Genomic DNA, 12,977 nt, shown 5'->3' on the forward strand with positions numbered 1-12,977 from the left:
GTGGCGCGAGACGAGAGCAGCAGAATAATTAGCGGCATCACGGTGACGTCACAAGACAAGAAATCACGCCATGCAAAAGCACCGTCAGAAATACACCATGTGATATCTTTGATCTGTTCTCATTAAAAGGATATGAAAATTAGTATGTAAATTATCATGGGAAGATGATGCCAAATTCCTCTGTGTACTGTACTGTACTGTACTGTAATAATAATAATACATTTCATTTATAAGCGCCTTTCAAAACTCTCAAGGACACTTTACAGTCACAGGATATTTTTTGTGCGGCTGAGCAGCGGCAGACACACGCGCCAGCGTTCAACTGTACTACCACCAGCAAAATTAAAACATCAGATCAGGGCATGAAAAATTTTCTGTTCAAACATGCAGTATAGTTCTTCAAATAGATTAAATGCCGTAGTTGTTTGATTATTTAGCAATTTTAAAGGAATTCCTTGGTCAAGCTCCCGCTGTCGGACACAAACACGCACAAGTCAAGAGGTGATGCGATGCAAAATCACTGTCTAGGAGTGACAGACCAGGAGGGATCACCCCTCCTCACAAATGGGAAGAAAAAAAATCTTTGCATACACATTTACATACCTTCCATTCCTGTTGGTCAGACCAATTTGGATTTGTTCAGTCACCTGTTTCCCTCGTTTCCAAACAATCACAATCACATCATCAGTCTGACAGAGTTTTGTCTTTTGCATTCCCTTGCTTTTTGGATGAAGAAAATGGCGATCAAGTGAGATTTTCTGCATTTCATTTTGGGAGGCATTGAACATTTCCAGCCATTTACAACAGAAATGTGGAAAATGACAAGACGGATTTTGCTTTCTGTAAGTCTTATTTTTCACTGCGTATCTACTTTGAATAGAATGCTGAAGCTGGGTGTTTGCAGGTTCTTTTACAGTGAATAAAATAAGCGATTGTCCATGCATTTTTCAAGGGGGGATTATGTTGCTTTCTCAAGGACCCGCTAGAGGACGTCGATGCTTGGAGCGAGTCGGTGGACAATGTCCTCACTTGTAAAAGTGAGTGCCTCTTTTCACTTCTGATGAAGACGGTCTCCATCTCATCCATGTTTTTTGCTTTGCAGATGGTCAGTTAGCCTTCCGGGAGTTCTTGCAGTCGGAACACAGTGAGGAGAACATCCTGTTTTGGCTTGCGTGTGAGGAATATAAAAAAATTAAGAGCGCCCCAGAGATGATCTCTTCCGCCAACAGGATTTATTCTGAGTTTGTTCAAACAGAAGCACCCAAACAGGTACTGTACATGGTGATTATAATGATTGAGAGGATGATGAGGATGAGGTGAGCATGATTTTGTTAATAAGCCTGCGGCTTTCTCCTACATTGTCAAACAAAGCACAGTAGGCTTTTTTGAGGACTATAAAATGTTTATTAAGTCAACGGAAGTCTTGAAGTTTATATTTACTGTATTTACAGGTTTACAGGTGTTTTTTCAAACTTTTTCCATATATAAGGCCCACTGAAGTGTAAGGCGCACCTTCAATGAATGAAAAAAGTTTTACAAATATAATATATAAAGATATAAACATTTACAAATATAAGGCACACCACATTATAAGGCGCTACAGTAGCAGCGGGGGTTACACACTACTTCTATAGTGGGTAAATGGAGTCGGTGGCTACTGACGGTCGTTGCCAGACCTGTTGTGGCTCAATATTACTTCACATATAAGGCGCACCTGTGTATAAGGCGCAGGGTCATCTTTTGAAGATAATGAAGGCCTTTGCGTGTGCCTTATCCACCGGAAAATATGGTATATCGCCTTAATATCAGAGAAACGTCTTAAAATGCTCACAGCTCATAAATGTGAACGACATCCACTGATGTGAACTCCCTGTAGGGCGAGAAAAAAAATCCTTCCAATTGTCTTGTGACTATTGTCAGCTGGGAAAGGCTCAGGCGCAACCTGATGCAAATGAGCACTATCAAAAAAGGAAGAATGGAAAATGTGGATAACAGTGCTGAGTAACTAAATAAAATATTCATCCTACCATCCATTGTTTTAATCCACGTATCATCACAAGGGTGCCAGGTGTTTGCACTTATCCCACATGTATTTGAGCAACTCATTCTGAACTGCTTGTCAGCCAATCAAAGGACACATAACGAACAACCATCTGCGCTCACACGCACACCTCAGGATTATTGAAAGTGCTCTGTTAACCCGCCATGCGTGATTTTGCTATGTAGAAGGAAACAAGGAAACCGGAGTAGCCAGTAAAAGCCCACACGGGCACTGGGAGAACATGCAAACTCCACAAAGGGAGGAGCTGGGACCAAACACTGCACCTCTGCACTGTGTGGCATAATTTCTTAATAGCCAATCGTCGTGCCATTGAGCTGTTGGCCGGCTATCATCTTAGAAAAAAGGGAGTTTTCAAATATAAACCAGATTTCAAAGATGAGCTCGCTTAACACTCCACTAAGATGAGGCTGGTAGATCCCAACGTAGATGGTTTAAAAACAGGACCCCCCCCCCAAAAAAAAAAAAAAAACAAAACAAAACATCCATTTTAAACCTTTTGCCAGGGCAAGGCGTGAGATCCAGGAGGTTAAAGTAAGTTATTGTAAAGTTTAAAAAAAAAAAAAAACTTATTTGCCAATTTTGGTTCAATGCACTGGCCAAGGGTGCACTATCATATATTTAAACAATGTACTGTTACAGTGATACCTCGGTTTACGAACGCTTTAGCTAACGAACTTTTCGCCTCACGAACATTAAATTTGTGAGAATATAATCTTGGCATACAAACTAGTTTTCAGCGGACGAACCAAACCACACGGTCAAACATCGCCACGGTGGCTGGCGGACTAGTTTTCCACACCCACTTTCTTTGAGTGCCAACGTGGTTTGTTATCGAGTGGAGTACTTTTGCTATTAAGGACTGAAAAAGACCCCAGCACAGGATAGTGTTAAGACAAAGAGGACACAAAAGAAAATTTCAGTCGAGCAGATGAAGGAGATCATCGAAAAACACGAGCGAGGTGTGCGTTTGTGTGACTTAGCATGCCACTACAAGTATGCTGAGTCGACCATTGCTAAGGGTGTTTCTGTGTTGACTAAGCAATGATCTCAGGCAATAGAAAAGATTGAAAAAGCAGCTAGCATGGGACATTGTGTGGGGGTATTATCGACGAGAAAGCACGGCAACTTCACGTGGATATCATCACGAGGTAACTACATCAACGGCCATCACAAAGGTTAATAAAACGACTTTATTATATAGTACAGTTTATTTCTTTAATTACAATCCAATAGCACATTTATTATACATAAAAAAAGTATATTTTTTGTAGTCTTAAGTCTTATTAAGGAGAAAATTACGTTTTATGGGGACCTGGGAACGGATGATTCTAATTTTTTAATGGTTTCTTATGGGAAATAAATGCTCGCCAGATGAACTTTTTGCCTTGCACACAATATCTGGGAACCAATTAAGTCCTTAAACTGAGGTATCACTGCATTTGGCTTCTTAGGCATGCAATGACGGTAAGGCACAACATACTCTGAGTGCACTCCATTTACCTTTTTTTACCCAGGTTGATTTTTCATTTGTTAAATTACGACATGTTTTGGGGTCAGTGTAGAATGAGTAATATATTCCAGTTGATGTAGTGATTCAGTTGCTAATATCAATAGTAAGGTCGAACTGATACTTTGGAGACAAGCAACAGATGCCCCTACAGATCCAGTACAACCATGTTGTTCCTTTTTAGACTGTTTAAGCCCAGGAGTCGGGAACCTTTTTGACTAGAGAGAGCCATAAAAGCAAAATATTTAGAAATATTTTTCAGTGAGAGCACACACACACACACACACACACACACACACACACACACACACACACACACACACACACACACACACACACACACACACACACACACACACACACACACACACACACACACACACATGGAAATAATATTCACTATTAATATGAATGGTTTTCCATTACTCGTGATTGATAAAAAAATCCAGCCAAACCATAAGACTGAAAGTCAGCTTGCCGTGTCCATACGCAAAGTTACTGCTAGCTAGACTGTACACTGCTCGTTAGCTTGCACGCTTGTTTTCTACTATCGCTCGCACAGTATATTGATGCGAACGTAGCATGGGGTGTGTCAAAGTGTCACTGTCACTGACATTCGACTGTTTCATCGACAATGTTGTTTCATTACAAATTAGAATCATGGGTGAACCTGTTCTCTCCACCAAGGCGAATTCTTCGGTCCATTCAACCTGAAGTGTACAATACTCATCATCTTTTTTCATTAACTTTGAGCTAATGAACTTGTGGGCTTTTTCAAAAAGGGGTGTTTATCTGTTTCCACAGCAACAGCAACATAGACCAATATCATCCAATCAAAATCGTTGTTGGAGCCAAACGCAGTCCTCGACAGCAAACGAGGAGCCAAAAAGCGAGACTAGTTTTTTTTATCTGCAAGCCAGATGCAATCATCACAAGAGCCATACATGGCTCAAGAGTCAAACGTTCCCGACCACTGGTTCAAGCCAGTTAAAACTTACTGCATGACCGTGCGAGATGTCTTCCCCATACATTGCAGGTTGAAAGAACCATTGCTTTAAGATGCCTTTGTCAATTATGTTTAATTTCAGATCAACATAGATTGCGTTACCAGGGAAAAAATTACAAAGAACATCTCTCAGCCAACGTTGACTTCATTCGACTCAGCTCAGAGGCTCATCTACTCTTTGATGGCCAGAGATTGCTACCCACGTTTCCTCAAGTCTGACATCTATCAAGGACTCCTGAGAAAAATCGATTTAAGGTGACACTTTTAAAGCTGGCAGACATGCAAAATGGCTGTCACCTTGCTCTGTCGTTCGACTATGTGTGATTTAACTGGATGTCTGGATTTTGCCCTGCAACGCAGTTCCACGTCTTCTCAACCTCTGTGATTCAGTTGACGCTCGCAGCATGAGGCTATTTTAAGCTTGTAACATACTATCTCTTTTATTTAAAAAAGTAATAATAATAATAATAATAAAGTATTTGAAAAGAGTGTGAACTAAGATTTATTTATTCTGCCCACGCCACTATCATAAGGAGCCCCCTGAAGTGTTCGACACACATTTCAATTCAATACGAAAATAAAATACAGCGGGGCCTCGGTTTACAAACGGTAAATTTATGAAAATTAAACCTTGGATGAAGCACTACTTTTCGCGATACACCCCCCCCCTCCCCCACCAAGGCTGGCGGAGTAATCTTCGGCGGTATACACCAAAGCACACGACCGAACAGCGCCCCAGCCGGCCTGCCTTTCCACACCCCCTTTCTCTGAATGCACATGTCGATCGAGAGAGAAAGACTGAGAGAGAGACAGACATGTAGATCGCCTCCAATGAGTTTTTTACAGATACTTTTGCTGTTATGGGGCCAAAAAAACCACCACGGGCTCGTGTTCAGCCTAAGAAGACACAAAACAAAATTACAGTCGGGGAGAAGAAGGAGATCATTGAGAAACACGAACGAGGTGAGCGTTTGTGGCGTCACAGATGCGCACCGCGGCTTTCATGTGAATCTCAGCCTGACACATTTCCCATGCCGTGTGTCACTTCCCTGAGAGTAACTTTCGACTACCATTCTACAAATAGAGATCCCCGTACCGATATGCCAAGTCCACCATTGCTACCATCCTTCGCAACAAAGCTTTACACAACAGCGTTATTTACGCGATGCTTTCACGTGACTAATGACACAGAACTTGTCTCGTGCGAGTTGACAGCTGGAGCGGGGCCGTCGCTCCCTTCCTCCGCCAGCTGCTGTCAATCCCCTCATCACCGATACTGGGACATTTCAACGAGTCGCTGTCACCTCACCAATGACATGATTACGACGCCTCGCGCCTCGCCAGTGTCTTGGACTTGCCAGCACAAGAGTTTGCTTCGCCCGAGGTTATTGTTAGCCTCGATCACTTAAGTTTGTTGCCTTCGGGGATCACAAGTTTTTTTCACCACCGTGTGCCATTTTATTTTGCCTAGCTTGATAGGCTGGACAGATTTGCAAATTTCCCCATTGTGGGACGAATAAAGGTATTCTGATTCTGATTCAGATTGCCCCCGCTCGCCTTCTTTTGTCGGTTGGCATGATGTTACCCTTCGATCTTGAAAGCAGCATGGAATAATTTGTGATGTGCAGACTTTTTGTCACGGTTTGCAAGGTGGTGATGGCGGGTTCGGATCCCAAAAAGCAGGCAGGAGGGAGCAGGAGGTTGTTTGACAAATTGTATTAAAATAAAGTCAGCAGGAACAAAATGTAAAACCTCAAAATGATCTGAATGGAAAAAATACAAAGTAGCAAAAGAAAACCAAGTGTAAAAGTCCGCCAAGGTTAAACAAACACGTACACAATGCATGCAGCAAGCAAACAAACAGCAAACAAACAATGAATCGGCACCGGATGATCGTGCCAGGTGTCCTTTTAAGTGTCATTGATTATAACGACCAGCACCTGCGAGGCTGCCGGCAGGGCTGACGTCGCTACCCGCTGGTCGCCAATCTGATCGGGACGATCAGCACCTGTGCAGGTGCAGGCGGGGCCGACAGCGCCCCCCGTTGGTCGCCAACCAGATCATGACACTTTTATTGAACAGTTCCATCCAGTAAAGACTGTGACGATGAGAATCATCAACATGATGATTGATAATGTAATGCCTCAGTTTTGTAAGACCTTACAAGTCAGAAAGCAAAAGGTGTCAATTAAGAGCCATCAACAACCATCACAAATGTAAATGAAGTGACTTTATTATACAGTGGAGTGTATTTCGTTCATTACAATACAATAGCACATTTATTATACATAGAATAAGGTATGTTGTGTAGTGTTAAGTCTTATTTAGTTGAAAATTGTATTTTATGGAGACATGGGAACGGATTATTCTGATTTTGAAATTATTTTTTGGGATACACACTTTTCACCTCACACACTCTGTCTGGGAACCAATTAAGTTCGTAAACCAAGGCCCCACTGTATGGTCTAACACAGGGGTGCTCAATACGCCGATCATGATCGACCAGTCGATCTCCAAGGTAGTATTGGGAGATTGCGTGATAAGGTGATCTGAAATTGTCATTAACTGACTCTACAAATAAAGTTGAGTTGTTTTGAAAGAAAAAAACTACATAGTCAGCCTGAACGCTGGCGCGAATGGCTGCCGCTGCTCATCTGCACACAAAAAAACTGGAACTGTGATTGTAAAGTGTCCTTGTGAGTTTTATATATATATATATATATATATATATATATATATATATATATATATATATATCCATCCGCGACCCTCGATACAATCGCTGCCGAGAAAAACTCGACGATCATCTTCCCTTTGCCTCTTGAGATGATGCAGGCCCCAAACACACACTCAATGAGCATTTGCATCAAAATCATGAATGTGTGACCTTATGCTCATTGACGCACTTCTTATATAATGCCTGATGCTGCAGATTGGCTCCAACCACTGCCAGCGTAGATTCTACTGTAGTTGTTTTGAAGTTTTATCTCATTCGTTATCATTGCATATATAAAACCAATTACTGAGGTAAAAAACACACATATCATTTCTTAAAATTTATGTCTTTATATATATATATATTCTGAACATTAAACATGGAGGACCCATCCACCCAATGATAATAATAATACATTTAAGACACTTTACAATTAAAAGAACAATGCACAGAACAATAAAACCATAAATAAAAGAAATAATTAAAAGCTAACATTGACAACAGAAACTTACAATCTTTGTGTATATTCCTAAGATTTCAACTATTTAGAGTAAAACAACATAAATATTTGAGTTACTTACGGGTTGAGTGAACGCTGGCGCGTGTGGCTCGCGCTGCTCACCCACAGAAAAACTTATCCAGTGACTGTAAAGCGACCTTGAGAGTTTTGAAAGGCGCTTACAAATGAAATGTATTATTATTATTATAAATTAAGGATGTGACAAAATGTTTCAGTAATAATTCATCACACATTTTCTATTACCATATTTAAGTGCATTTAAATAGCTTTCAAATGATGTATAGATTATTGCTCTATGACAAATAACAAGGAAATAATGGAATTTTTAATTTACGAAATATGAGGGGATTTTATTTTTTTTTTTTTTGCCTGTTAACAGTTAAAACAATGAAAATCTGTGACCGACTTCTTTATTACAGTTTAAACTATCATAAGTTTCTTATTTTTTGGCAGATCTTAACAAGTAAGGTACCATTGGAAAGCCTCTGAAATTCTAAACAAGAACAGAAAACATGGGAAAAGATTCAAAATATAAATTAGCAAATATCAACGATCGAATGCAGGCAGAAATCAAAAATGGCTGTCACTAAATACTAGGAAAGAAAATTGCGAGCTCTAGAAATATATATATATATATATATATATATATATATATATATATATCTTCTTATTTCTTATATAACTATGGCAGTTATATAAGGAAATATATATATATATATGCCAATTCTTCTTCTTTCTTGAAACTTGGCAGTTATGAAGGAAAATATATATTCCACCACTTATATATATATATATATATAAATACAACTTACTCACCTTTATAAACTGTAGTGTTAGCAAAAACAGCGTAAACTTCAATCATTTTTTCCCCGTTTCTCTTTGTCGTATTCGGAAATTTGAAGAACCAGCATGGAGAGAAACGTGTAATACATCATCATAAAGTGCAAAGCTTGGAAAATCCCACGAAAAATGATTACGTACTCCACAAAAATTCAATGATATATGATTGCGAGTACAGAGTGCGCTCGGTTCACTGGACAGAAATAATCGTGAAGGAATATAGGTCACTGTAGCGTACCTACATAAATAAGCTTTGATTGCCACACAACAAATGCTAAATTAAATTTTAAAACACAAAGAAAAAAACAGCATCCAGGTCAAAGCTAGTCTTTTGCAAAGACTGGCATTAAGAAATGCCTCATATATTTATTTATCACAATAAATGGATGTTGTCGTTTTTTAACCTGAATACAGTACCAGTAATTGTACGTGGCGGGTTGATGCTTTTCTACTAAATTTCAAGTACCTCTCGTTTAGTGGTGATGCAGATACGCCACTAGAGAGGAGTGTTGCAACGTTTTTTATTTAAAACCAATTCTGTTTGGCAATCGATTACTGCGTGGATCGAAGGCCTGTCACTCAATAACGGCTTCTGAAACATATTTTCAAACGGGGAACACATGCATCAAATTCACATACAACGCGTTTTGATATTGTGGCAAAATTATACCTTTGTTAAAAATGGGATTCGATGGTACACAATATTTTTTTGAAAACATGACGACAGGTGTTTCCTGGGGAACAGCCTCACAGGGCTGAAGTTCCTTTCAGATGAGTTTGCAGATGATTTATTTTTTTTATTGAAAGAAAATAGTAAGTCATTAGATAGATTCTGTGTATAAATAATCATAGAGCACCATGTAGGGTTAACATTGAAAAATGTGCCAAAATGATCTCCACTGGATGGCACTCTAATGATCTGGATTACTGTAAATGGCTGACAGTAACGCAGGGTGGAACTGAGGTCATCTAATGATTTTCACAAATGAATGAGGTCATAAAAATATGTTTGACATATTGCTAGTTCTGCACGACTATTAACCACAATAATAAAGATTGGTTAAACGGAACATGTGTGAATGAGAGGGATCCAAGTACAGGTAACATCCGAGTTACGACCAGGTTCCGTTCCAACAAAACGGTCGAAAGTCAAACGGTCGTAAATCGAAACGCAATCAAAATGGCTGATGCAAAATTTCTATGACAGGATAGTATACGACGTCAATCTGTTGTTTTTAAGCAACGTGTTCTATTTAATACTATTATATACCAAAATGTCGACATTTCATTTAGAAATCGTATAACTTTTAGTGTCATTTAAATCATTTTCTATTTCGTATTATCGATCTTTATTACTGTGTCGGCACACACAATTTCTGCTGACCCTAATACGCACGGCTTCCCACGCATGCAAGCCCGATTTCTGTGCGAGTGAGATGCTGTCAATGTGTAGAAAATGCTGGACGCGTTTGTTAAGAAACAGTTATTTTGTATCATCTTTTTGTGCTATACTGCTATGGCAAATACTATAATAAAATAATAATACTATTATTTTATAATACTATAATAAAAAAACTACTGGACACTCTGACGAAGGCGGAAGTATACGCCGAAACATGTCTGGTAATGAACACCTAAAAACACTGTCTGTAAGAAAAGAATTTGTTTTAAATTAAATATCCTACTTGTTCGACATTGTCACGTTCGGATTGATAGCTGGGGGCAGAGCCACGCCTCCCCGCTTCCACCACCTCCTTCATCAGGAATGCTGTAAAAACGGAATGCTGTCAAGTTGTATTTGTACTTAGTATTACCTTGGAATTTCTATATCTTCGGTGCTCGGTGCGAGCCCCCTCACCCTCCACATCCCGTAATCCTTTTGGGATTGTTCCTTCTCTGCACCACCGTGTGCGAGTTGCTTTTCACCATTGGCGTAGAATGCGTGTTGGGTTTCAAATTGCCCCCCCTCTCCATTCGTCGTTTTGGGTATTGTTTATTTTTTGATTATTCCCCTGGTCCTCTTTTTGGGACCAGCGCTTTGTGTTGTCTCTGAATACATTATCCTGCACAGACCTCTGTCTCTGTCGCCTACTTGGGAATCCTGCACAGACTTCTGTCTCTGTCACTTACTTGGGGATCCAGACATTCAATTTTGCTCTGATGATTCGGCAACTCGTTCGTCGTAAGTACGGGTGGCCGTAACTCGCGCCGGTCGTAAATCGGATGTTACCTGTACAAGAGTGATGCTACAACGAGAAGAGATAAAGTAAGGTGGGGGATTTTAAGTACAGTGGTACCTCGGTTCTCGAACGCCTCACAGTTCGAACAAATCGGTGTTCGAACAAAATATTCGAGATATTTTTGCTTCGGCGTTCGAACATCAATCGGTGTTCGAACGCCAATACGACACGTGAGTGCGTACGCGAGGGTGGGGAGCTGAGCGGCGCACGGGTGTATCGCTCTCTCTGTGACCAACTGTTGTCGCTAGCGGACGTGCTGCGTTTTGCTCTAGCGTTTAATATAGGTGTACGAAGAGTTTTAGCCCCTAATTATGCCTCCAAAGAAAGTAAGTGCTGCTTAAAGTGACAAAAGAAATGTAGTGCGTAAAATAATAATCATAATCGCAAAATATGAAGGAGGTGTGCAAGTGTCTGATCTGGCGAGGGAATACAGCATGGCGAAATCTACGATCAGTACGATATTAAAGAATAAGGAGGCTGTGAAATCTAGTGATGTGACTGTGGGAGTGAGAGCAAGTGTCATTGGATAGATATTTGAAGAGAAAAGAACATCCTGTAGCCGAGTCATCCGTCGCTGTCACGTTCCGAGCGAGAGTGACGGCAGATGACTCGTCGGAACGTAGTGGAGTTTTTGGGATCCCAAAACAGAAACGTACTAACCAAGCAGGATGTTTATTCACAAATCAAAGAAAACACAGCGAGTAAGAAGGCAGGGGGTGATCCGACCCGCTAACTACGCCAAAAAGCAAATGGCACACGAGGGGGCAAAATTACGCAATCCCGGAAGATGACATAAATTTACAGGACGCAGGGAAAATACCTCGGACCGGATACACTCGCGCATCAAAGGAAGAGTCCAGTTTACGGTGGCGAGTTGAGTCAATCATCCGGCATTGACGTGGTGATCGCGAACCGTATAAATGCCCTGTGTCCGTGATTAGAGAATTGACAGCAGGTGGAGAACGGCCGGGAGAGGCAGCCCCGCCCCCCACGAGCAAAGAGATGGTTTCGGTGTTCGAAAAAATCGCTTTTCGAACAGGGTACTGGAACGAATTATGGTCGAGAACCGAGGTACCACTGTCCTTGTGGTGAACTGTCCAGAACAATGGTGAGTGTGGAAAAGAGGTGAAGAAGCGTGTCCAGGCAGGCTAGAGCGGCTGGAGAAAAATGTCAGGTGTGATGTGTGATAGAATGGTTTCAGCTAGGATGAAAGGAAATGTGTATAAAACCGTGGTCAGACCAGCCATGATGTTTGGACTGGAGACAGTGCCACTGAAGAAAAGACAGGAAGCAGAGCTGAAGGTAGAAGAGATGAATATATTGAGGTTGTCTTTGGGAGTGACCAGGTTGGATAGGATCAGGAATGAGTACATTAGAGGCACAACACATATTGGTGGCTTTGGAGACAAAGTCAGATAAGCCAGACTGAGATGGTTTGGACATGTCCAGAGGTGAGACTGAGTGACTATATCGGGAGAAGGATGCTGAGCCTTGAACTGCCAGGCAGGAGACAGAGAGGAAGACCGAAGAGGAGGTTTATGGATGTTGTCAAAGAGAACATGAAGGTAGCTGGTGTGAGAGAAGAGGATGCACAAAACCGGGTTAGATGGAGGACACTGATTCGCTGTGGCGACCCCTGAATGGAAAAGTCGAAAGGAAAAGAAGAAGAAGAATAAAGATTTGTTTAAGCCCTGATTGTCATTGAAAGCTGAGAAGCCACAATCGTCGTCCAGGTTGTAATATGGACCGCAAGAGATATGTTGGCCATGTGAAAATGACAACTGAAAACCTGCAGAGCAAACAAGTACTTTATGTTACATAACAATGAGGAATTTTGCATTATCAACAGTTCCTCTTCCTAATGCAAATGAAAACAATATTGCATTTCACCGATTGTACGGCTCAGAACGTTGGGATGTGTGACAATATTTTAGTGAACAAATGCAATAAACATTTATAAACTTGAAGAATATATCATGCCTGAAAAATCCCAACCTCTTTGTCTTTGGTTTGAGATTGAACGATCGCACCTTGCAAGTTTCTGTCTTTGTAGTTGCTCCACCTTTTGTTGTGCTACTTCTTATCC

General features: G+C 40.8%; 1 protein-coding gene across 1 annotated transcript; it reads left to right on the forward strand.

Moving 5' to 3' along the window:
- The first annotated feature begins 712 nt into the window (after positions 1-712).
- Positions 713-4,959, forward strand: rgs1 (regulator of G protein signaling 1). Its single transcript, XM_089008489.1, has 4 exons — positions 713-842; positions 953-1,037; positions 1,103-1,269; positions 4,658-4,959. Exons 1-4 carry the CDS (start codon positions 810-812, stop codon positions 4,832-4,834), a joined length of 462 nt encoding a protein of 153 aa, XP_088864615.1. The 5' UTR covers positions 713-809; the 3' UTR covers positions 4,835-4,959.
- The last annotated feature ends 8,018 nt before the right edge of the window (positions 4,960-12,977 follow it).

Source organism: Hippocampus bargibanti, linkage group LG11 (assembly GCF_051943395.1).
Source record: "Hippocampus bargibanti isolate YZ-2025 linkage group LG11, ASM5194339v1, whole genome shotgun sequence".
NCBI classification, from domain to species: Eukaryota; Metazoa; Chordata; class Actinopteri; order Syngnathiformes; family Syngnathidae; genus Hippocampus; species Hippocampus bargibanti.

Coding starts and splice junctions, on each gene's coding strand:
- rgs1 (XM_089008489.1), top strand. CDS start 810: ATGTGGAAAATGACAAGACGGATTTTGCTTTCT. Junction 843..952: donor CAAGACGGATTTTGCTTTCT/GTAAGTCTTATT, acceptor GCATTTTTCAAG/GGGGGATTATGTTGCTTTCT. Junction 1,038..1,102: donor CAATGTCCTCACTTGTAAAA/GTGAGTGCCTCT, acceptor TTTGCTTTGCAG/ATGGTCAGTTAGCCTTCCGG.